The sequence below is a fragment of the Cokeromyces recurvatus genome (genome assembly GCF_025118155.1).
Source record: "Cokeromyces recurvatus strain NRRL 2243 chromosome Unknown BX663scaffold_5, whole genome shotgun sequence".
NCBI classification, from domain to species: domain Eukaryota; kingdom Fungi; phylum Mucoromycota; class Mucoromycetes; order Mucorales; family Mucoraceae; genus Cokeromyces; species Cokeromyces recurvatus.
The window spans coordinates 734,291-757,321 of NW_026251391.1; the positions used below are offsets into that span (position 1 = coordinate 734,291).

General features: G+C 30.0%; 11 protein-coding genes across 11 annotated transcripts; 5 read left to right on the forward strand and 6 right to left on the reverse strand.

Annotated features, from left to right (window-relative positions):
* Window positions 1–476: 476 nt before the first annotated feature.
* On the reverse strand, window positions 477–2,281 carry BX663DRAFT_484137 (signal peptide peptidase-domain-containing protein; the record flags this gene model as incomplete). Its single annotated transcript, XM_051524535.1, has 3 exons — window positions 477–1,213; window positions 1,299–1,670; window positions 1,780–2,281. 3 exons carry the CDS (start codon window positions 2,279–2,281, stop codon window positions 477–479), a joined length of 1,611 nt encoding a protein of 536 aa, XP_051385639.1.
* A 1,362-nt stretch (window positions 2,282–3,643) lies between these two features.
* BX663DRAFT_468343 (uncharacterized protein) lies at window positions 3,644–4,497 on the forward strand. The gene is made up of 2 exons (XM_051524089.1): window positions 3,644–3,852; window positions 3,944–4,497. The coding sequence occupies exons 1-2, from the start codon at window positions 3,673–3,675 to the stop codon at window positions 4,322–4,324; spliced, it is 561 nt and encodes a 186-aa protein (XP_051385640.1). The 5' UTR covers window positions 3,644–3,672; the 3' UTR covers window positions 4,325–4,497.
* Window positions 4,478–6,591, reverse strand: BX663DRAFT_484138 (transmembrane amino acid transporter protein-domain-containing protein; the record flags this gene model as incomplete). The annotated part of the gene is made up of 8 exons (XM_051524536.1): window positions 4,478–4,933; window positions 5,020–5,078; window positions 5,118–5,244; window positions 5,330–5,564; window positions 5,627–5,823; window positions 5,883–6,162; window positions 6,262–6,302; window positions 6,376–6,591. The coding sequence occupies 8 exons, from the start codon at window positions 6,589–6,591 to the stop codon at window positions 4,478–4,480; spliced, it is 1,611 nt and encodes a 536-aa protein (XP_051385641.1).
* Window positions 6,592–6,708: 117 nt separating this feature from the next.
* On the reverse strand, window positions 6,709–7,462 carry BX663DRAFT_500501 (uncharacterized protein). Its single transcript, XM_051526330.1, has 5 exons — window positions 7,399–7,462; window positions 7,219–7,312; window positions 7,131–7,160; window positions 6,847–7,079; window positions 6,709–6,774 (listed from the first exon to the last, which is right to left on the reverse strand). The coding sequence occupies exons 1-4, from the start codon at window positions 7,435–7,437 to the stop codon at window positions 6,940–6,942; spliced, it is 303 nt and encodes a 100-aa protein (XP_051385642.1). The 5' UTR covers window positions 7,438–7,462; the 3' UTR covers window positions 6,709–6,774; window positions 6,847–6,939.
* A 594-nt stretch (window positions 7,463–8,056) lies between these two features.
* Window positions 8,057–10,027, forward strand: BX663DRAFT_500507 (serine/threonine-protein phosphatase PP1). Its single transcript, XM_051526331.1, has 5 exons — window positions 8,057–8,461; window positions 8,529–8,660; window positions 8,728–9,135; window positions 9,314–9,600; window positions 9,674–10,027. The coding sequence occupies exons 1-5, from the start codon at window positions 8,407–8,409 to the stop codon at window positions 9,758–9,760; spliced, it is 969 nt and encodes a 322-aa protein (XP_051385643.1). The 5' UTR covers window positions 8,057–8,406; the 3' UTR covers window positions 9,761–10,027.
* A 540-nt stretch (window positions 10,028–10,567) lies between these two features.
* BX663DRAFT_411214 (uncharacterized protein) lies at window positions 10,568–10,852 on the forward strand (the record flags this gene model as incomplete). Its single annotated transcript, XM_051522294.1, has 1 exon — window positions 10,568–10,852. A coding segment is annotated over one exon (285 nt), but the record flags the coding sequence as incomplete, so codon positions are not given.
* A 344-nt stretch (window positions 10,853–11,196) lies between these two features.
* BX663DRAFT_289471 (Maleylacetoacetate isomerase) lies at window positions 11,197–12,432 on the forward strand. Its single transcript, XM_051522006.1, has 6 exons — window positions 11,197–11,244; window positions 11,313–11,453; window positions 11,522–11,642; window positions 11,732–11,772; window positions 11,838–11,970; window positions 12,039–12,432. The coding sequence occupies exons 1-6, from the start codon at window positions 11,236–11,238 to the stop codon at window positions 12,278–12,280; spliced, it is 687 nt and encodes a 228-aa protein (XP_051385645.1). The 5' UTR covers window positions 11,197–11,235; the 3' UTR covers window positions 12,281–12,432.
* Window positions 12,338–15,898, reverse strand: BX663DRAFT_289509 (alanyl-tRNA synthetase). Its single transcript, XM_051522007.1, has 10 exons — window positions 15,582–15,898; window positions 15,235–15,493; window positions 14,764–15,151; window positions 14,536–14,707; window positions 14,158–14,457; window positions 13,433–14,103; window positions 13,157–13,340; window positions 12,850–13,089; window positions 12,605–12,777; window positions 12,338–12,533 (listed from the first exon to the last, which is right to left on the reverse strand). Exons 1-10 carry the CDS (start codon window positions 15,778–15,780, stop codon window positions 12,396–12,398), a joined length of 2,724 nt encoding a protein of 907 aa, XP_051385646.1. The 5' UTR covers window positions 15,781–15,898; the 3' UTR covers window positions 12,338–12,395.
* Window positions 15,899–16,277: 379 nt separating this feature from the next.
* On the forward strand, window positions 16,278–17,981 carry BX663DRAFT_500520 (SGNH hydrolase-type esterase domain-containing protein). Its single transcript, XM_051526332.1, has one exon. It carries the CDS (start codon window positions 16,417–16,419, stop codon window positions 17,758–17,760), a length of 1,344 nt encoding a protein of 447 aa, XP_051385647.1. The 5' UTR covers window positions 16,278–16,416; the 3' UTR covers window positions 17,761–17,981.
* A 2,404-nt stretch (window positions 17,982–20,385) lies between these two features.
* Window positions 20,386–20,604, reverse strand: BX663DRAFT_429319 (uncharacterized protein; the record flags this gene model as incomplete). The annotated part of the gene is made up of 1 exon (XM_051522726.1): window positions 20,386–20,604. A coding segment is annotated over one exon (219 nt), but the record flags the coding sequence as incomplete, so codon positions are not given.
* A 794-nt stretch (window positions 20,605–21,398) lies between these two features.
* On the reverse strand, window positions 21,399–22,592 carry BX663DRAFT_529796 (guanine nucleotide binding protein, alpha subunit; the record flags this gene model as incomplete). Its single annotated transcript, XM_051530271.1, has 5 exons — window positions 21,399–21,586; window positions 21,645–21,792; window positions 21,933–22,191; window positions 22,310–22,467; window positions 22,521–22,592. The coding sequence occupies 5 exons, from the start codon at window positions 22,590–22,592 to the stop codon at window positions 21,399–21,401; spliced, it is 825 nt and encodes a 274-aa protein (XP_051385649.1).
* Between the last annotated feature and the right edge of the window lie 439 nt (window positions 22,593–23,031).

The following is a 23,031-nucleotide window of genomic DNA, read 5'->3' on the forward strand; positions in this document are numbered from 1 at the left end:
TTGAACATTTTTATAAATCATATAAATTATGCTTAATGTAATTGAAAAACAATGATTGATTATTGAATACATGCAACTTATACATTCTATTTTTATTTTTTTTAAAAAAAATCATGACAGAAAATTTATTCAACATTAACAAATAAAACTGAAGCCACATCAGCAAAAGAGGATCAAGTATATCAAGATTGTTTACCCTGTAAAATAACAGGAGCACTTGGTTTTGGAGGTTTAGGCGCGTATGCTTTAAGAGAGGCAACGATCATCCATAAAGTTCCTAACCGAGCAAAAACTGCAATAGGACTTGGTGCGACAGGAGTGAGTAAGTAAATAAATAAATAAATAAAGCAAGCAAGAAAAGAATATGATATATACATATTTATATTCATTTATTATAAGTCTTTCTTTCTGCAGGATTGTATAGGCTTATATTATAATAGTATATAACAGTAGTAATAAGTATAAGAATAATAAAGTTATGACTTGTGTCTATTTGTTCGGCTTAAACCTCTTCTTCTTCGACCTACAGATACAGAGCGACGAGCATGATGACGAGGTTTTGTTTCGGATTTTACAGCTTCATCATCTTCTTCAGTCACAGTTTGTTCTTGAATTTTAGTAGCTACTGCATGTACAGCTCTCTTTGTTGTATTGACAGCTTCTTCAACATAAGGAGTGACCAAGTTCTTTGTTTCCTCTACAGCATCTTCAACGTAAGGACCCACCACTCTCTTTGTTTCTTCATAGGCCTCTTCAACGACACCTGTTGTCTCGGGAGCCATTTTCTTTACTCTACTACTGACACTTCTTGTACGATGACTCACTACTTCTTTGCTTGAGCTACTTCTTCTTCTTCCTGCTCGTCTTAATCGTTGCTCCATAGTGGGTCTCGGTTCTTCAGTATATCCATTCATTTCACTAAAGGTCTCCAAGATAGCTGAGCAATCAGTGAGTTGACCCAATTCATTTCTAACTAGAGCAATAGAAAATGATGTCAAAATGAGTGCAGGTACAACGAAAAGGAATGCAGATTGAGGCTCCTTTGTAAAATGAACAGTGTAAATAGATGCACCTGCACCTAACGTATAAGCTAATAAACATGACATAAAATAAGGATTCTTGAAGTAGACCTTATTCTTTTTCTGTTCAGATTTATTTTGCCTTTTACTTTCGTTTAGCTTGTCAATCTTTAAGCAATAAGCAATGAAAATACCTTTTTTTTTTTTTTTTTTTTTTTTTGGTAATTAATTATATGACCATTACGTAATAATAATAATTAAATATGTTTCTTTTCTTACCTGGAATAATGATTTCTCCTAAACCAAACATAGTAAAAAATTGATCCTTTCTTAATAGCTTATTAAAAACATAGGTGTTAATATTTCTTGGCCAAACAACACTTGTAGGGGAATTAACGATGACCTTTGAAAGATGAAGCATCGTATCCGTTCCAAAGACCCAGAATACGTCATAAGCGAGCATACTGAGCAATAACAAGTAACCCGTACCAAATGAATTCAACGTCAAAGTACGAATAATTTGAATAGCAATAGATATAGCAAAGATATTACCAATAATCCAATGTTGGTTTAAGGCGTATGTCACTGAAAGACCGATTGAAACCATAAAGATCAATACATGTACAATAGTGACATTAATATGACATAATCCTAAAAAAATAGAAAAAAAAAAAAAAAAGAAATTAAAAAAAAAAAAAAAATAGAAAAAAAAAATGAATGCAAGTGTCTTCATCCTATTTTGTCAGAATCCATTACTTACGCCTGTTTTGATTGCTAAAACTAAAACTATACAATCCAATATGTTTTGCAATGCTTGATGGTGCCAATTTTTTAAGAATACTTATTACAGTACTTGTAAATACAGCACACGATAAAATGGACGTTGAAATCATTGTAATATTGTTTACAATGATAGGATTAAATACTTCAATCATCCATGATATAAAATACACAAAACTGGATGCAATGATTGGGAATAAGAATGCATCCTTGCTTGTAACTACCTTTGAAATTCGTCTCTCTTCTTCACTGTCTCTATCCTCATTTTCTTCTTCTTCTGAGTCATAATAGTGATGTGATGAACGAAGTCGAGACATACTACGAGATCTTGATCTTCTTGAGCGTGCCTTTCGTTTACGATTACCTTTTATTGAGCAGTAAGATCCTATAACAATAGGCATGACAGCTAAGGATAAAAGTGCAATAGAAGCTACCTGTAGTCCAATATAATCATCTATGAAATCAAAGAACTTTTCTGTCATTCTTTTCTTGAAGAAATTAAATATATTATACATGTATGCGAAAGAAAAGATTAAAAAAGAAAAAAAAAAAGGTATTCATGGTAAGCTCATACAAAAATTAGTTTTATAAAGCCAAAAAAAAAAAAGATGTTTTGCTATAATTACTTAATTTAGTTAGTGGTCTTCTACTTGACATTCGTTCATCATCTGTTATTATGCAAAATAAAAAAAAAAGTCACTTGTGTTGAGTAGTAGACGTCTTTAAACGAAAGTACAACAAGAGAAGAAGTGATGCTATAGTCTAGAAATATACCTAACTCGTTGTCTTCCCTTCTATCTCCCTCTTCTTAACCGTTAGTTTATATATGTTATCTTTTTTTTTCTATCAAACCTGTTATTGATATAACATAAAAGAATCGTCTTATTAGAATACATCCAAGTTCATAAGAAGAGATACTACACGTATTTAGCATAGGCTATTTATAGTAATCATACGTCAACATTTGAATATAGAGTAGTAGAATTAAAATAATTCAAGTTATTACACATAGCAGCAGCACTTTCTATGTATTAAATAAAAAAAATCTTAGAACTTCATATGTGAGTCTCTGTTTACGTTATATTAATAATCATTTCCGTCAAACTAGTCGTGTTATGCCTATCATTATCTAATCTTTTTTTTTTCTTTTTCTTTTGGAACCATTTTCTCTGCAATTATATATTCAGTATCTGAAAACGACTGTATTGTATTGTTTATACTTATTTGAAGAATCTATGTTGAAATGTGCTAACTCATATCGTAAATAGCCTCATGAAAAAAATAATATAAAAACAAGTATAACAAAACTTTTAGTCTTTCTTTCAATACCATGCTGTATTGATAGCAGAATGAACCCAATCATGTCGGTTAAATTATACACATATTTTATCATAGAGTAGCACACATACGAACGTATATAAGTCTGCTAAATGTAAGAAATGTCTGCCATGTTTAATTACTTGTACAATTTTTATGAAAATAATAATAATAATGTTTGTAAGCAATATTTGTTACAAACTTCTTATATGTGGATATTAGTTTATTACATAATTTAAGCACTCGTATAAAAGATATTTATCTTTAATTCAATCTTAAGTCTTATAATAACGTATTTGTCCAAAATCTATAGAATACTTTTATGTTTGTCTATAGTTTATAATTAACGAATTGACTTTATTTCATGCAGTATGCAGTAGCAAATCATATTATCTTTTCTGTCCTTCCCTTCCAAACATTTATTGCACGTGAATTATAAAACATTAGTGAATAAACATCGTCACATTTAGCTCCTTTTTTTTTTCTTTTTTTTCCTTTCTTTTTTTTTTTTTTTTTTTTTTATTTTTCCATTATTTTATTTATTAATATAATTGAAATGAGACATTGTTCACTTAGTGAAGAATTAGATGCCATGACAAAAGAATTTGATTATGGTATTGTTCCAGGATCAGCGGCAGTCTTTGTCAACGATGAAATAAACGGTATAGGACGTTTAGATCTTACTTTATTAGAAGGTGTTATGATTGTACTTGAAGTAAATGATCAAGGTTACAAGGTAATTCAAGTTTAATAATAACTTGAAAAAAAAAAAATAGATTTTTTTTTTAACTTCTATATACATATTTATATATATATATATGTATTAGGTTACATCATGCTCACCACTTTGTAATGTAGATCCTGCTATCTCAGCTGCACAAACAGTTGAAGCTCATCTTGAAAGACCTTTTGAAAGTATGGAGAATTTATTAATGACCATTTCACCCATGTTTCGAGAAAAATTTCAACAAGAACTTTATAATAAACTTCAGAACGTTCAACAACAACAAACTAACATTATATCCATGCAACATCCTTCATTATATAATAATACTACGAACACTCATATACCTTATAACAACGCTACTGCTACGACTACGACTACGACTACTACTCCTATTACTGCTACTACTACTACTACTACTACTAACTTAACTGATGATAGCACAAATTCGCTTGAAAATTTAAATAATTGGATAAATAATTAATCCTTGTATATTCTCCTAATAATGAAAAGCATGTATACGTCTATTTAGTCTTTTCTTTATAGAGTATATGTATACACAAATATATATATATATTTATATAAAAATATATATACATATATATTTATATTCATATATGTGTTTATATAACTTGAACTATATAAAAGCCCTTATAGTGCCTGTAATAGCCATCATAGTTGCAACAAGAATAAGAGTATAATTAAATAAAAGCTGCCATCTTGTAAGTGAATGTTGAAATAATTTCAAATAACAGAGTAAAGGAAATATGCCAGAAATAATAAAAGAGAATAAAGAACCTAATAAAGACATGATTTGATCAAAATCTGGTATTAAAATAGCCAATAGAACGATAAAAGTGGATGTTAAAATAGTTCCCATCACTTTGATAAAGAGTGTCTTCTTCCAACAGCAATCATGAATATCGATCCATGCCTTAAAATGAGAATTCTGAGACAATCCAATTTGCCAACTCAAGATAACAGGATTTAGAGTCAATCCATACTTTGCGATTGGATTCAAGGCAATTAAATAAACAGCAAATCGATTTAAGAGTTGATTATATTCCGGTATGCTTACTAAGTTTTGTGTAATCTATATAGTTTTCTTTGAGAATTTTTTCTTTAAAAAAAAATTATGTATACACATATGTGTATATACCATGTGCCTATATATTTTACCTCTTGCATCGTCTTGGATCCAAACATGATATAGCCAGAAACGGCTACTGTCAAATAAACTAAAGCAGCAACAAGATAAGAATAATTCACCATTTTACTATAATCACTAGGATGTTTCATATCTCGGTAGATAGTTGGAAATACGGCATGTCCTGCGAAACCAGCCATAATTAAACCAAAGCTCATAGGTACTGCCATCCAATCCTTTGGAAAAAGAGTGGTGTCCTAAAATAAAGTTGTAAGGAGGGGTTACGCAAAGAGAGTGAGTGAGTGAGTGAGTTATTTATATAAAGTTTCATTACTACTTTACTGCCATCTCATGTAAACTTCCAGGGGTAGTTGGCTTTGATAAACCATCATAAAGAATAATAGCTAATAGACTAAAAGAGCTCAAGATACCAAGTAAGCTTGTATATGATAAATGTCGAACAGGTATAAATAAAGTAGGTGTCAAAATTAGATAAGAAACAAACCGAATCAAGATAGGATGATAGCCTGGGAATAAACTTTCAATACCATCACTTAATAACACAACAAGTGCAACACTAAAATAATCATAGACATTTATTATATACTTACTTCTTTAAATCATATAAAATCGTATTACCTGCATGTAATCAATTCTGTTATAAAAAGCACAGAGATAAATACTCTTCCTTTAATGCCATAAACATAGGCTCCTACATCGCCATATGTTTTTGAATTTGGATCAGCATCTAAACATTTAACTAATAATTTGGCTGTATAATTCGTTAAGCCAAAACAAAACAAGAAGATGAAAATACTTAGTACCCATCCAGCATTCTATAAAATAAATATCAATTTAGAATTAGAGTAGAATACAATAGAAAGAGTTTGTTTACTTTAAATCCCAAAGGTAAAGCTAAAATACCAATTCCAATCAAGATATTAATAGAATTGAATATACTTTGTAAAAAGGATGATTTACTACTACTACCACTACTATTGTTACTAGTAATAGTATTTATATGTGATGATGACAGATAACTATCAGCTACTGTTATAGCACTTGCACAACTCTTTCTTTTTTGAAGTGAAGGATATAATAAAGACATTCTTTCATGAAGTGTTCCTTCCGAGTTACGTCTTGATCCTGCCATACTTTCTTGATGGCTGTTATATCTTTTTTAAAATAAAATAAAATAAAATAAAATAAAATAAAATAAAAAATAGGCTTTAAAATTTACTTGATTCAAAAAGGTGATATTTTGTTTTTTTTACCTAGACAAATAACTTGGTATTTCGCCTTCTTCTTCATTCATCTTTTACACATATACATGTATTAAATCTGATTTAATTACCATGATAATATTAAAAATAAATAATGTTTATTACCATTTCTCCAGTATTAGATATTAATACATTTTCAGCCATATGCATCATTGAAGTCCTCGAATAGGAACCAACAAAAGATTCTATTTGCTCTTTAAATGAATGGCTTAGATGCTCTTCGTCTTCCCTCGGAAATTCATTTATTGAAGAAGGTCCACCGTGTGATGGGTGAAGATTTGGTATATTTAAATTTGTTGATTGATATCTCTTATCAGGCATTTCATAGAACGAATAATAAAAAAAAACACAAAAAAAAAAAAATGTATTTTATAATACAAGAAAGCGGTATTTTAATTTTTATTTTTTTTTTTTTTAAAAAAAAAAAAAAAAAAAAGAGTTGTAGTTAGTTTTGTTCATCTGCAATAGCTCTTAATGATTGATTAATTTGTTCTTTTACTGATTCTATACAAAATAAATAAATACTTGTAAATATGAAAAAATAGGTGAACATAATCCTTTTTTTTTTCTTTTTACCCATTTCTTTTACAGCAGCTTCATATTCTTCATTTGCAATTCGGTTTTCTTCTTCAAGTAGTTTTAAAGAATTTATCTATAATACGCTTATTACTAATAAAGGCCAATTATTAGTGTTATTAGTGTTATTACCTGTTCCTCTTCTGTCTGCTGAATTCCAGGCAATATTTCTATAAGTGAATCAATTTCTTTTGCTTTCTTTACTAAATCGGATACTAGTTCTTTCATATTCTCTATTATATGTATATTTAGACATCAAGTCAATCTAAGGTTACTAAATTTACCTTGAAACACTACGGGATCATCTGCTTGTACTATAAAATAAAAATAGGTCATTTATTGAATTTATTTTTTTACTTTTAAGCTATTTACCTTTAGGCTGAGCTACGGGTATATCTTTATTTAATTCTGCCATGCCTGATTTTTCGTGTACATAATATATACTGTTTGTAAACATTCGTGCCATCTTTAATAATAATAATAATAAAATGAATTATTATATTTTTACACTCGTATTTAGTATAAATATTAATCGACTTGTTATATAATTACTGCATCAATAGCATCTTGTAATTGAGTTAATCGATCCATTCTTCATCAGAAATAAATAAATAAATAAATAGTGTTCAATGTGATGGTTTAAATTCAAAAAAATAATAATCATAATCATAATACTTGGTGACTGTTATTTTAGGAGTGTTCATTATCTTCCACCTGAAAAAAAAAAAATAAATAAAACTCCTGTAATTTACCGTTCTCTCTCTCTCTCTCTCTCTTTTTTTTTCCTTTTTTTTTTTTTTTTTTTTTTTAAAAAAAAAATATATTTCCACTAATTAAAGAAATACGATTTTGAAAATACATTTAAGCAACAAAAGGAAGCAAAAGTTCGGATATTTTTTTTAATTTATACAACACACAACTATACAACAAAGTCGTTTTTATATATAAGAGAAAGATAAAATCAAATCAATTTGTAAGTTATTATTATTTTTAACCCTTGTGTATTTTTTATATATAAAAAAGAGAGAGAGAGAGAAAAGGAAGGAAAGATGAATTTTAGATGGTCAAACAATCTCTTTTTGGTTCTGGTTTTCTTTTCCTATTTTTATTCTACTCGTATTTGATTTCTTTTTTTTTTTTTTTTTTTTTTTTTTTTTTTTCGATCAGACTGATTCAAGTTTTAAACAGATGATGACAAAAAAAAAAAAAAAAAAAAAATTACTCCATTTATTGTATTTCCGTAGCTTGATGGAAGATTGAAATGTTTTTTTTTTTTTCTTCCATCCATCCCATCAATACATCATTCTTTCATAATTGACAACTTTTTTTAATTCTATTTTGGGAAATATTTGTTTCTCATTAGTTTTACCTTTATTCCTTTTCATTCTTTTCTCTTACATCAAAATAGAGTATATATGAAGTGGCAGATGAACTTTTTTTTTTTATTTGATTCATTACTAACTAGACTTACGCGTTCTTTATATACACAAGGGAAAAGTGGCATACAAGTATAATTGACATATCATTTTTTTTTCCTTCTTTTTCACGTATAGTTATATCATGACTGAATTTTCAGACGTAAATGTGGATTCTATTATTGAAAGATTATTAGAAGGTAAAATGAAAGTATTTTTTTTTCTTTCAGGTTATACATAATAACACATTCTTATTTTGATATATAGTGAGAGGGAATAGGCCTGGGAAACAAGTTCAATTGACTGAAAGTGAGATTAAATACCTTTGTATAACTGCTCGTGATATTTTCATGAGTCAACCTATTCTTTTGGAATTAGAAGCACCTATTAAAATTTGTGGTAAGTAGAAAATGTATGAATGAAAGAATAGAAAAGAATGTTGATGACATAATTAAAAATATGATAGGTGATATTCATGGTCAATATTACGATCTTTTAAGATTATTTGAATATGGCGGTTTCCCTCCAGAATCTAATTATCTTTTTATGGGAGATTATGTTGATAGAGGAAAGCAATCATTAGAAACGATTTGTTTATTATTAGCTTACAAGATTAAATATCCTGAAAACTTCTTTATTCTTCGTGGTAATCATGAATGTGCTAGTATTAATCGTATTTATGGATTTTATGATGAATGTAAAAGAAGATATAATATTAAACTATGGAAGACTTTTACGGACTGCTTTAATTGTTTACCTATTGCTGCTCTTGTTGATGAAAAAATCTTTTGTATGCATGGTGGTTTATCTCCTGATCTTCAAAGTTTTGAACAAATTCGTAGAGTGATGAGACCTACTGATGTGCCTGATACTGGTAAAAAAGAGAAAGAGAGAGATAGAGAGAGAGTGAAAGTGTGTATGTGTGTGTGTGTGTGAGAGAGAGAGAGAGAGTGAGTGAGTGAGAGTGAAGCATACACACGCACACACGCACACACGCACACACGCACACACGCACATACATGTTTATTTATTTATATTTTATCATATAATAGGCCTTTTATGTGATCTCTTATGGTCTGATCCTGATAAGGATATTTCTGGATGGAGTGAGAATGATAGAGGTGTTTCCTTTACATTTGGACCAGATATTGTTTCAAGATTTTTACAAAAGCATGATATTGATCTTATCTGTAGAGCACATCAAGTGGTTGAAGATGGTTATGAATTCTTTGCAAAACGTCAATTGGTTACTATATTTTCAGCGCCTAATTATTGTGGTGAATTTGATAATGCGGGTGCAATGATGAGTGTAGATGAAACATTAATGTGTTCTTTCCAGGTAAAATAGAATTAGTATAAAAGCCAAGATGTTTAACTTGAACTTGATATTAAACTCTTTTGTTTAAATTTAGATTCTTAAACCTGCAGAGAAGAGAGCTAAATATAATAGTTATACTGGAAACAAAAATGCACAAAGAGGCAAAAAGAAGAATATGTAAATTTTATTTACTTGACGTTTATCAATTTCAATTTTTTATATATGATATATTTTTCTTTTGTTTGTTTGTTTATTTGTTTGTTATCTCTACTCTTATAGCCTTTTGATATAAAACACTTACTCTATTTAACAAAAAAAAACATAAGCAGAATGAAGTTTAAAATACATTTCGAATAGATACAATAATAAGAGAACTTGTTTGTCGTATTAAAAGATATTTTCATATTATGGTTAAAGAAAAAAAAAAGACTATTATGTTAACATCAATGAAACTATCATTGTAAAAGAAGATTTATCTATTATGGTGATTCTCGTAAATAAATAAATATTATGAAAATGATTTCTTTCAACTAATAAGGATATGTTAATTCATGCCATCTTTTGGTTACAATACTAATGCTAATTCCCAGATGCAGAAGTATCATTAAAGATCACCTTTTTTTTTTCTATACAGTCTATTTTTGCTTTTGACCAATAGTTAAACTAACACAACTCTTCTTTCATTATAAAGATTGTATTAAGTTACTTATCTTTTGATATATAACATGATGTATTTTATAAGAAAGGAAGGGGTAAAAAAAAAAAAAAAAAAAAAAAAAAAAAAAAAAAAAAAAGTTAAAAAGATAGAATCATGTAGTAATATGTATTTCAAGACATGTCAACTACTTCAAAAGCCAGTGAAAGTTTTCCTCAAAGAAGACAAATGCAGACTATAGCATGAATCAGAGGACAACGTTCATCGAATCGTATGATCGAATTACCTGTGGGATAATAGGTGTGCTCGCTGTAGTCGGGAGAGAATTAGGCGGTTGAAGAACGAACCCCTCAGCGATGGTGGAGAAGTTACGAAGAGACTGTCAAAGTGCCCAATAAAAATATATATATATATATACATATAACCAGAAGTCCAGGACGCCCAAACAACTTCACAGAGGAACATAAAGCTTACGTCTTGGGCCTCGTTGGTGACCATCCTCAGGTTATTGTTTGTGATGTAGTTGAAAGTTGGACTAAATCCTTTGAGGATTTTTCGCTTACAAGATCAGCCATCCAAAAGCACATGAATGAAACTTGTAACCTGACAGTCAAAAAAAAAAAAAAAAAAAAAAAAAAAAAAAAAAAAAGAGAGAGAGAGAGAGAGATAGAGAAAAGAAAGAGTTCTTCATCTCGTAAGGCTACACATAGATATTAGCGAAAACTTATTTCTAATTGGACGATATTTTGTTCCTGTAAGAGTGAAATCGAGTTCCTGATTGGCCAACATTTCACCTTCAATTAAGCGACATTTTGTTCGTCCCGGACAACATCATTTATTGGATCAACTGTAAACAGCATTATTCTTGTTAGTAAAATTACACAATTTAACATCAGATTTGTGACTTGATATCTGTATATAACAATAATGCATAATCTTTGAAACACCCTTTTTCCATATTCCTTCCTTTCTTTCTTTCCCATCGTACATATAATATTAATATGACCGATGTAGGATTTTTTTTTTAAAAAAAAAAAAAGAAAAATTTTGCTTCTGTCTATCTAACAGTTTAATATAGAGAACATCACCTCAACCTAACAATAAACCAATATTATATACTTCTTATGTCTCTGATACATCATGGCGAGTAAGAATTGCATTAGAATGGAAAGGAATTGACTATGAAGCTCGTTATGTCGATATAAAGGCTCAAGAATACGTTGGTATCATTTTGAATCTAAAAAGAAAAGAAATGATAGATTCTTATTAAATGTATTTCAAACTTAGTTATCTGAAGAATATTCGAAGCTTAACCCTAACCAAAAATTACCATGCTTTATCACGAAAACTGGTAAAGTTTTGACTCAAAGTCTTGCAATCATTGAATACCTTGAAGCAATGTATCCAGGTAAAAGAAAAAAAAAAGTGGAGGGAGAGAGAGAGAGAGAGAGAGATTCCATATGATACAATAGATAGAGTCACTTAGATATTTCATAGAAAGACCAATGCTACCGAAAAGTCCCTTTCATAGAGCCGAGGTAAGTTGAATCGTTTTCTTTTCAAGACAATAAGAAAATAAACATCTATTTTCTGATAAATATAGGCATGGTCGCTTGCTTTAGATATTGCTTGTGATATACAACCTATTCATGCAAGAAGAGTATTAGAACTTATTGATATTACATCGGATAAATGTGATGAATTTGCTCATAAAATATTCCAATTAAAATTTGAAGGTAACATTGTTTATTCTATTTTATTTTTTATTTTTTATTTATTTATGTCATATGCATGGACATTTTAGGTTTAGAAAAACGATTGGAAGACATATCCGGTACATATTGTGTAGCTGATCAAATTTCTGTTGCAGACTTTTGTTTAGTTCCTATGGTCTTTATAGCCACAAAGTTCTTCAAAATTGATATGAAATCATTCCCTTATATTACTAGAATTCGTAACACGTTAATGACGTTACCAGAATTTCGAAATACACATCCATATAATCAAGCGGATTGTCCGTCTGAATATAAGGGTATTATTCAATAAAACGGAATAAAATATGTATATATTAATATATAAATAAATAAATCAAAAAAGAAAAGTATTCAGCACTATCTTTTATATATACAAAACGTAAGGGTATTACTAAATGGATTTTTTTTTAACATTGTTTTAAAGAAGGCAGAATCTTTGAAATTATGTCATCTTTTGTAGTTATTTTCTCTGTCAAACGTCCTTGAGCTAATTCTTTTTGACCCCCACCACTTCCCTTTATATGCTTTAATAATTGCTTCATTATCTAAATAATAATAATAAAAAAGGAGGTTACTGAATTATTATTATTCATCATTAAGTTGTATTAAAATTTACCGAATTTGCACTTTCTGATTTTATTTTTGTACTATTTAATGCCACCATAATTGTATTACCATTGATCAAAATATGTGCTGTATTTGATTGGTTTTGCTTTAAGATATTTGCTCTTTTCTGCATAAAAGCTGAGTCCAAATCAGAGTCAATAAGATGGATTTTTATATCAACGTCTATAGAATGTATATACATATACATATTAAAATAGATTCTAATCATATAATGTATACACTCTGTTTATATACCTTTTATTTTACTAGAAATAGGCTCAACGACTGCTTCTCCAGCAGATGCTAGCTTTTCATTCATAAAATCAACGCGTTTCTGAAGTTCTCTATTTTGCTGTAATGATTTTTCTAGTTTTTCAATAATCTCATGTGTCCCATTTGCACGTAATAATTTCAAAACTTCAGGAATGGGCTTATATGCTTTTCTGTACCATTCAATACAAGATAGGCCTGCTACTGCTTCAATTCTTCTTGTGCCTATTATAAAATTATAGCTTTAAAAGGAATCCTCTTTTTTTTTTCTAGTTCTTGATAATAATATTACCTGCTGCAACAGAAGTTTCGTTCAAGATCTTGAATGGATAAAGTTTACGAATATTATCTACATGAGTACCACCACAGAGTTCTTTACTAACGCCGGGTACATCAATAACTCTTACTGTTTCGTTGTATTTTTCGGAAAACGCCGCAATTGCTCCAGATTGAATAGCATCTGATAGTTTCATATGCTATATATATATATATATGTGTATATGTATATTATCCTTTAAATTAAGCAATTTACGACTTCTTTTTTTTTGCTGTTGACTATTTGCATTACCTTTACAATAGTATCACTTCCACGTAAGGCAACATCATTAACCCAGTTTTCTATTTGGTTTAATTCTTCTTCCTTTAAAGGTTTTCCATATGTAAAGTCAAATCTTAATTTGTTAGGTTCAACTGTAGAGCCAGCCTGCACTATATCGGGTGCTTGAAGTATTTTTCTTAAACCTGCATTTAATAAATGAGTTGCTGTATGATGTATTTCAGCGCCTTGTCGACGTTTTAGATCAACATGTGTTCTAACCAATTGATCCCTTTGTAAATATTCATAATCTTCTTTTATGCGTTGTTCTATATTATCATTTGAACCAAGAGGTTTAATTCGTAAGACAAGCCCTCCTTCATAAGGCTGAAGTACATCTATCACTTCCCAATCATTCCCATTAGTGAGTTCAATAGTACCTTTATCAGGTACTTGTCCACCTCCAAGACCATAAAATGGGCATGGATCAATTGCAATATTCACTTCCACACTTTTACCCTTTTTAACTGTGTCTACGGCAAGAATTTTTGATTCTTGATGCAATAAACTATGATCATAACCAGTAAATTGAGGTTTAATATTCAATTTTCTCCATTCAGAAAGTCTTGATTTATCGGCAATGTTATCTGATTTCCAAGACTCTCTGCCTGCTATTTTTTGTTTTTCCCTCAATTCCTCAACAGCTATATTTCATATATGAATTATATGATTTTTTTTTTTTACATTATTATTATTACCTGCAATATCAACAGACCAGCCCCTTTCTGAAGCTATAATTAATGTTAAATCAAATGGGAAACCATAAGTATCATATAATTGGAAAGCAAGTTGAGGAGGAATTTGTTTCGATTCTTGTAATTCAGCTTGATTAAACACATTTTCTAATAATGCCATTCCTCTATCCAAAGTAGCTAAAAAGGCAGTTTCCTCATTTTTAATGATGCTTTGAATAGATGAAGCACGGCTTGCAAGTTCTGAATACAAATTATCTGTGAAGCCGGCTAATAGGGATGGGTAAAGATCTGTCAAAAATGGTTCTATCATTTTTTTTTAAGAAAAGAAGAAAAAATAAAGTTAAAAAAAAAAAAGGATAAAATTTTATCTACATGTAATACCATTTAAACCAAGCTGTTTTGCAGATCTGAGAGCTCTTCGAATTATACGTCTTAATACATATCCACGACCTATATTACTAGGCACAACACCATCGCCTATTAAGAAACACATTGCTCTAAAATGATCTGCAACAATCTTTTCATGTGGACTAGGATCAGCTTCTGTTGAACTCTACATTTTTTTTTTCGGTTAGTAATTTATTTAAAATAAGAATAATTAAATGTTACCTTTAGTCCACGAGCTTTCATTACTTCTCTGAGTCCGTGGATTAAGGACTGAAATTGATCAATTTGAAAATTATTTTTTTTCCCTTGAAGTACAGATGCCATTCTTTCTAGACCCATTCCTGTATCGATACAAGTGACAGGCAAATCTGTTAATTCACCTTGTGCATTACGATACTTTTCCATAAATACAAGATTCCAAATTTCTAACCATGGATCTTCTAAAGAGCTGTCTTGAGTATCCCAAAATATTTCAGTACATGTCCCACAGGGACCTTCTCCATCCCCCATACTCCAGAAATTATCTTCAGGTCCGCATTTTACAATCTTATCATCTGATAATCCTTGTTTTCTCCATAGATCATAAGCCTCTTGATCCCCTTCTAGTACACTATAAAAACGGAGGAAGGGAGTTTTTTTTTTCTCGATTAATATACATATACATATTAATATAACCATTTACTATAATCTTACGTGACTCGTAGTCGATTGATAGGTAACTCGAGTTCTTGCAATAAAAACTTCCATGCATAATGAATCGCCTCTGCCTTTGAATATTTACCAAATGAAAAATTACCCAACATTTCAAAAAAGGTATGGTGGCGAGGTGTATAGCCTACATTATCAAGGTCATTATGTTTACCACCTGCTCTCATACATTTCTGAACACTAGTTGCACATTGAAATGGAGCAGTATTGGGTTTAAGAAAATATTCTTTAAAGGGCACCATGCCTAATGTAACATATCATTTTTTTTTTATCATCATTACTCAATTAATAAAATATTGGATTAAATTTTAAACAAGAAAAAAATAAATTACCAGCATTGGTGAATAACAAGCTTTTATCATTGTGGGGTACAAGACTTGAGCTTTTGACAGGTGTATGTCCCTGTTTTTCAAAATATTGAATAAATCGTGATCTTAACTCAGGAGATGACAATTGCTGTAGGAAACGAACATGAATAGATCGATGAGAACTAACTAACCATTTCCTTGGTAGTAATTGTGTCTTGTACATTATAGTTATAAAAAGTAATAAATGTATTTAAAAATAAAAAATACATGTATATAATTGAACACCCTTTTCTTTCTTCCCCTCCCCCTCCCATGAAGAATGATAATTATTATTGGTTGACCTTTTTTTTTTATTCATAAAAAAAAAAAAACGGGAGACGAGGGTAGAGGAGGTTAAATACACGGACAGGGGAAATCAGTTAATATGACAGTAGTAGTAGTATTTAAATTCAGTTAATAAAGACAAACAAAAAAAAGAAAAGCTGCATTGAGACTAAGCAAGCGAAATTATCTTTAGATAGATCAAAGATGAGGCTTCTATATATTTATATGTTATTCTTATTGTTAAATGCTTCAAAGTAATCAATTAGTGAATCAGTGACTGCCCACTAAAGTTCAATATATTTCTAAAATATAAAACACTGTACTACCACAAAAAATGAAATAAATAAATAAAAAACGCTTACATAATAATATGCATATATACAATTAATAAACGTTGTTGGAAATTAACTGTATAAACAAAGTTCTCCTATTTTTTTTTTTTCATTTCTATGTTGTATTTGGGATAATTGATTTACGTATCTTTAATAAACTATAAAATAATACAAGTAACCCTTTTTAGTTTTTTGTTTTTACAATGACAGGTGTACAAGGCTATGTTTATGAATCAACATCACATTTTCAAGTACTTCAGCGCAATCCGGAAACGAACATAGCCTCTATTTTAATAGATGGTGAAATAGTAGAATATAAAGTGGGCGGCCCATATACGATTGGAAAAGCACACAATGTGTATGTAGGAGATATTTGGATTATGGCAGGTCAAAGTAACATGCGTGGCCATGGATTCTTAATGGATCCATTTACAAAAAACAATTTGATGCATGAGTCTTTAGTAGATAGTATTCATCTATTCAATTCAAGTGAGCAATGGACTTTGGCCAAAGATCCGACACATCGACTCGTGTCATCACCTCGACAAGTTCATCACACTTTACCAGATCCGACAGTGCGTGATCCTAAAATACTTGAATATAGAGGAGCCTCATTAGGTTTGGCGTTTGCTAAGAAATATCAGCAACTGAACCATCATGTTCCAGTAGGGTTAGTAGCTAGTGCTCATGGCGGTACTACGCTTGAGGATTGGAAACGACCGCTTAACCTTTTTTCCTCAAGGAAGAATAACGATGATGATCCATTTAATACAACCTTATATGGTGCTATGATTGCTCGAATTGAACAAGTGGGACCTATTACAGGTATTTTATGGTATCAAGGGGAATCAGATACAGTTAAAGAACAAGATGCAGTCACTTATAAAGAACGATTTCTTCAATGGCTTCAGGATTTACGTCAAGACCTTAAAAGGGATAATTTGCCTGTTGCCTTTGTTCAGATTGGATCACATCGTGTTGATGATCCAGAGATGATAAAGAACTGGAAAATAGTACAAGATGGACAACGTAAGCTCTTTGACTACCATCACTTTACAGCAGGTGTAGCAAGCTTTGACGGTAGCTTAGACGATCGTTTGCATTTATCGGCTACTGCTTTGAATAAAGTAGGAGAGCGCCTAGCAATTGCTGCAACCTGTGCAAAGCAAGGTCTAGGTAAAACTGCTACACCATTACCTGTTCGTGCTGTATTTGAATCAAGTAGTATACCTACTTTAAAGGAAACAGGTATTCCTTCAAGTATAAGAGTTGAATTTGAGCATGTTAACGATCATCAAGGTTGGATGAATAAATTAGATGAAGAAATATATGGGTTTGAAATTGAGTGTGCGGATAAAGAGGTTGTATTACTGAGTGTCCGTATTAATGACGATAAGCAATGGTCGTTAAGGCTCTATCTTACTTCTAAGCCAAAGGCGCCTATCTATATAAGCTATGGAATGAATCAAGAAGTAAAAGGGAATTTAATTAGGTCGGATGGTATGGCAGTACCTGCTTTTCAAAAATTTGAAGTATTTTTTTCTTGAGGTTTTGTCATTATAACACATTATAAGATACATGCACTATTTATCATCATAGTTACATATAATAAAAGGAAAACACTCAAACACATTATGGAATTTTTGTTAAATATGTATATATACAGCCAGTACTATGGATATTGTCGCCCATTAACAAATATTCGTCGGCAGTTGAGAAATAATTGTCGCAAAGGAAATTTCGCTTTAGGGCAAAGGGTTTTTTTTTTTTTTTTTTTTTTTTGTAATTTTATTAAAAATTCTTTAGAGAGGTTCTTTATATAGATATTTTATAGAACAAGCTCTGGATATAAGCATAAGTAATATTATAAAAGATGGATTACATAATACAAGACAAACTATAAGCATGAACATATAATAATAAAATATAACATATCTTTTGTACACTCTTTGAAACTCTATCTCTTTCTTCTCTTCAAAGCCATTATTCCTTTCAAACTTATCAAAATCTAAAGAGTCTTATTATCATGATCATCATAAAAAAGATCTCAATTACTATAATACAGTAGTAAGAAAGCTTACAGCTTAACTATTTAAAATGCATGAACCGCCAAGAGTATCTTGTACAATTGAAAAAAAAAAGCGTCTAGATTGTGTGTGTATCTAAAAATAAAAATAAAACTGTGTATAAAATGCCATTTTTTATATTATTGATAGCTTATCTATGAACATCATGCTCTGTCGTGTAACTGAATTTGACTAGTTTTGGCTTAATTTCTTTACAAGAATGTTCAATATATTCACATAAAAAAAGTAAACAAACTTCTTTTTTTTTTTTTACTTTCTTACTTTCTTACTTTCTTTCTAAGAAGACAGTAATGCTTTACTACATTCAAATAAAAGGCAAAACTTATCTCTAAAGTATTAAAAAGAAAAGAGAAAAAAAAGACAAGGAGAAAGGCAGGAGAGAAGATTTATCGCAAAGTAAATTAAAAACAAAAAAAAATATGCTAAAATTAAACTTTAATAACTTCTCCTTCTTTTCGTTTATTTTTTTTTTCTCCTGAATTTTACAATAAAAAAAAAAGTACATTTTTCGTTTTTTTTCCCTTTTTTTCTTCTTCTTTTTTCTTTAGCTTTTTTTTATTTTTCCTATTCTTCTTTATTTTTACTTGAAACTATGGGTAGACATTGTCAGGGTTATGAAGTGTGCTCAAGTCACATAGCTTGGCTTACTTGAGTTTGTAGAACTGTCCGTTTATAACATGGCTAAAGGAGAGGCCTAGACTCTCTTTTGGTTACTACATGCATATCCGCCTTCACCTTGGGTTATTGCAACCTTAGATAATTGATGGGACCTTATCGAATTTTGACTGCTCAAGTTTGATTTATTTCCAAAGGAGGAGGGAAATAAAAAGGATACTTGGGGTTGGAAATTGTAAACCTGTTCCTTTTTTAGGGAGATTAGCGTACTCTTTGTCTGCACCATTGAAAGGGCTTATCTCAAGGTTTAGTTTTTCTGTTTTTCTTTTTGGAGGTTTTTCCTTCTTTTTATTTTTATCTAGTTGCTGTTTATAAAATAAAAATAGATAAGGATGCACAGCTTACGTTTCTGACCGTGGTTTTTTCATCTATTCATTTAGGTGAAGAATCCCAGCTTGTATTTACTGTTAAGTCAAAAGTAGATGCTAGGGGTCAAAGAAGGGACATTCTCAGGTAAACAATAGTCAGGTCGTGCACTTCATGTATCTGGATTCCTTCCACTTCGCCACGCTACAGGTCAGAATGTTTAGCCCGGCTTCCAATGAAACTTACATCCAACTGTATTTTTTATTGGGGTAGGAAGTGAGGAATCCTATCTTTTTCTTCTAGCAAGGCTTGGGCCAGGTTGGACTTTGCCAAGTGTCTACTAGTTGAAATTGGACGTTTATCTTTCAAGTAGAAATTTAGAGGGAGAAGAAGAAAAAAAAAAAGCCCGGCATGGGTATTGGTTTATAGAACTTATTTTTGGGATTAGATATGCTTTCACCTTCTCGTGGTTAATCCTGTTAGTATCAAGTCTCTTTTAAAGAGATTTGAGAACTAAGAAAAGCATCTTTTTTTTATAATATTAATAAAAATGAAAAAAAAATCAATTTAATAAAATCGTGTTCTATAATAAAGTTGCATCTCTAATAATATTTAATAATTAAGCGTATAATTCTTTCATTAACAAAAGTGGTGAAAGACTATAATAGCACAGTGTATAAATATTAAAAAGACTATTGTATATTTTCCCTAAGATTTCTTTACTCTTAAGGTCAATTCTACATGGTTAAATAAATTCAGCATCACTAGAATGTACATTGCCAGAATAAGACTAAAAATAGCCAACATTCATAATGAGCATTCATAATCTGATTGCTGTGTTCATCTTCAGAATATAATCCGAAGTTGTTTCAAGCCTTGCCATCATTATTTTATCTGGAAATAAACTAACTTTCGTTTTCCAACTAGTGATTTTTTTTTTCAACACAATTTTTTCAATACAATTTTCTCCAAGGAAAATTTTCTTTGGGTATTGATTATTGAGTAGCTATATATGTAAAGACTGAAGGTGATTATTGAGCTGAGATTTTGAGATGCTAAATTTTTCGAATTGTTCAGCTAACCTCCCCCACTATTTCACCCACATCAAGCTAGGAGGGGTCCATCGTCCACTAGATTCCTCAAAAAGTCGTTGTGATCGTCGTTGAAAGAAGACTGAGGACCAGAACTTATAGAAGACTTTTTGTAAGGTACTTCTTCCGTTTCTCTGTGCATTTTCCGCCATCTTTGAGCCACACATGATTCGATCGCAAGTTCTTTTGCGAACCGGGTAGTGAGACCTCTTTCCTGAGCACTTTCAATCAATCATTCTGTCAATAAAGTCATCTCGTTGCCTGTCACTTTACTTTCTGTATCGTTTGCCAGCTTAATTAGCATTACTTTAGCAATCTTTCCAACAGTAATCTTCTCAGGCGATTTTTAATTTTCTCCAAACGCTTTGATCGATTAGTCTTTCAAGAACCACATTAGGATTGGGTTATCTCAGTTAGAACACCCTTCATTGGATCGTACAATTTTGTATCCTTCTCGTCGTACAGGCTATCGCGCCCATCTTCGTAATAAAAAAGATCTCTCCATGACTCAAACCAAAAACAAAAAAAATATATTAAACAAAAAGAAGAGCTCAGGAAGAAGAAAACACTACGATAATTTAAGCTAATATGACGCGACAATACGCTTTTCCTAAAACGACAATCAACAAAAATAAAAACGACAAATTGAAATCTCTATTGCGACAATTATTTCTCAACTGCCGACGAATATTTGTTAATTGGCGACAATATCCATCATACTGGCTGTATATATATATATATATATATGTGTGTATGTGTGTATGTGTAAATACGAATATATACATATTTATATAATATTTATGAAGACTTGATATACGAAACCTATTGTGTATTATATATGTATATATCTGTGTTTACTATATGTATCTAATCTATAAAATTTGGTAGTGAATAAATAAAACTGTTTGCAATTAAATTTTATATAGTTTGTATAAAAATGAAGAAGTTTATGTACTACTAAATGCTATGTCATAGTCTATTTTTTTTTTATATGATTTATATACTGTCGTAAAGGCTTACTTATTACTATAACATTAAAGTGTTTAAATTTTCATTTAGAATAATATCAGATACTGCAAACATGACATGCTGTAATAATTTTGTATCAGTCACATTAGTAAAATATGTATAGACATTTTTGCTCGGATTCTGATTAAGTCGTTGAAATCTATTTTTAAAATAATTACTCGTTTGTTCAAAGTTACTGTTATCGCCTATTAAACATATTACATATAGGATGAGAATCATTACATGTTATACGTATTAATATACCTTTAAAATCCGGAAACCATTTTGATATAGGAGAAATTAATATTTTTTGTTTAAATATATCAATCTTGTTTAAAAATAATATCATGGATGTATTTACAAGCCAGGAAGAGTTGCAGATTGTATCAAAGAGCATTAATCCTTCCTGAATCTTTTTACAAAAAAAAAAAAAGGAAAAAGAGAGACATCAGGTTTTTGTATTATTTAAAACCTAAAACTTACTTGATTCTATATGATTTTTATTAGACATTATATATCTTTTTACAAATAAAAATATGATTTATAGCTTACAGAATTTCTATCCTCTACTAAGCATTGATCATATCCACTGATAGCAACAATAAATAATATAGCAGTTACATTTTCAAAGCAATGAATCCATTTCTTTCTTTCACTTTTTTGACCGCCTACATCAAACATTCTATACGTTAAAGACCCAATATGAAATGTTTCTTCAACTATTCCGATAGTTTCTGCTCTACATAAAATTATATCTTGGTCTGTTGGTAAATAATCTGACATCCAAAGTCGATCTAACTGATCAAAGAAACTCAAAATAATTATAATAATAAATTTCAACTATTCCAATTTTTTTTTTTTTTTAAAAAAAAAAAAAAAAAAAAAAAAAAAAAAAAAAAAAAAAAAAAGAAAGGAAAAAACATACATACTATGATATATTGTCTTGTAAGGCGAAAATGTTTCCTTTATCCATAGCTGTTTGAATACCAGAATCAATCAGTAAAGTTTTTAATGGCGCAAGATATAATTTAGGATAAGGCTCTCCATTTTCTAATGGTTCAAAATTTTTGAATAGGTCACAATATCTCTATTACTTTATGTTTTAGCTAAATGAGCATTTATATTCAATATCTAAATTACATTGTTGGACTTGTGTTCTAAGGGTATATTTAATTGTTCGATAATTTCAAAAAGTGTTTGCACTGCTATCATTATATTTGCATAAATAATGACTTTAAACCTTTCTCTTTCAGATGCACTAAATCCTGATGCGTGAATGAGCTTCATTTGTTTTAATATTGTTGACTTTCCTGATTCACTTGCACCTATAATTAAAAATCGCGATATAATCATTTGAATATATATAACTTCTTTGATATAATATATATTACAGAAAAAAATGTTGAATTACCTAGTAATAATATTTTGATCTCTGTTTTTAACCGTTTTTCATCAATCTTAATTTGCTTGTCAATGGCTCGATTTCTTTGAATATCTGGATTGGGTTGACGAGTAAAAGAATGGGACAAGCTCATACAATTTCCCATTTTTGTAGGGATAAAAGAAAGAATGATAATAATAATAAAGGAAAGAAAATGGAGAGGATATTATCATGGATACCAATTCGCAGCAGAAGTCAAACTTCTTTTTT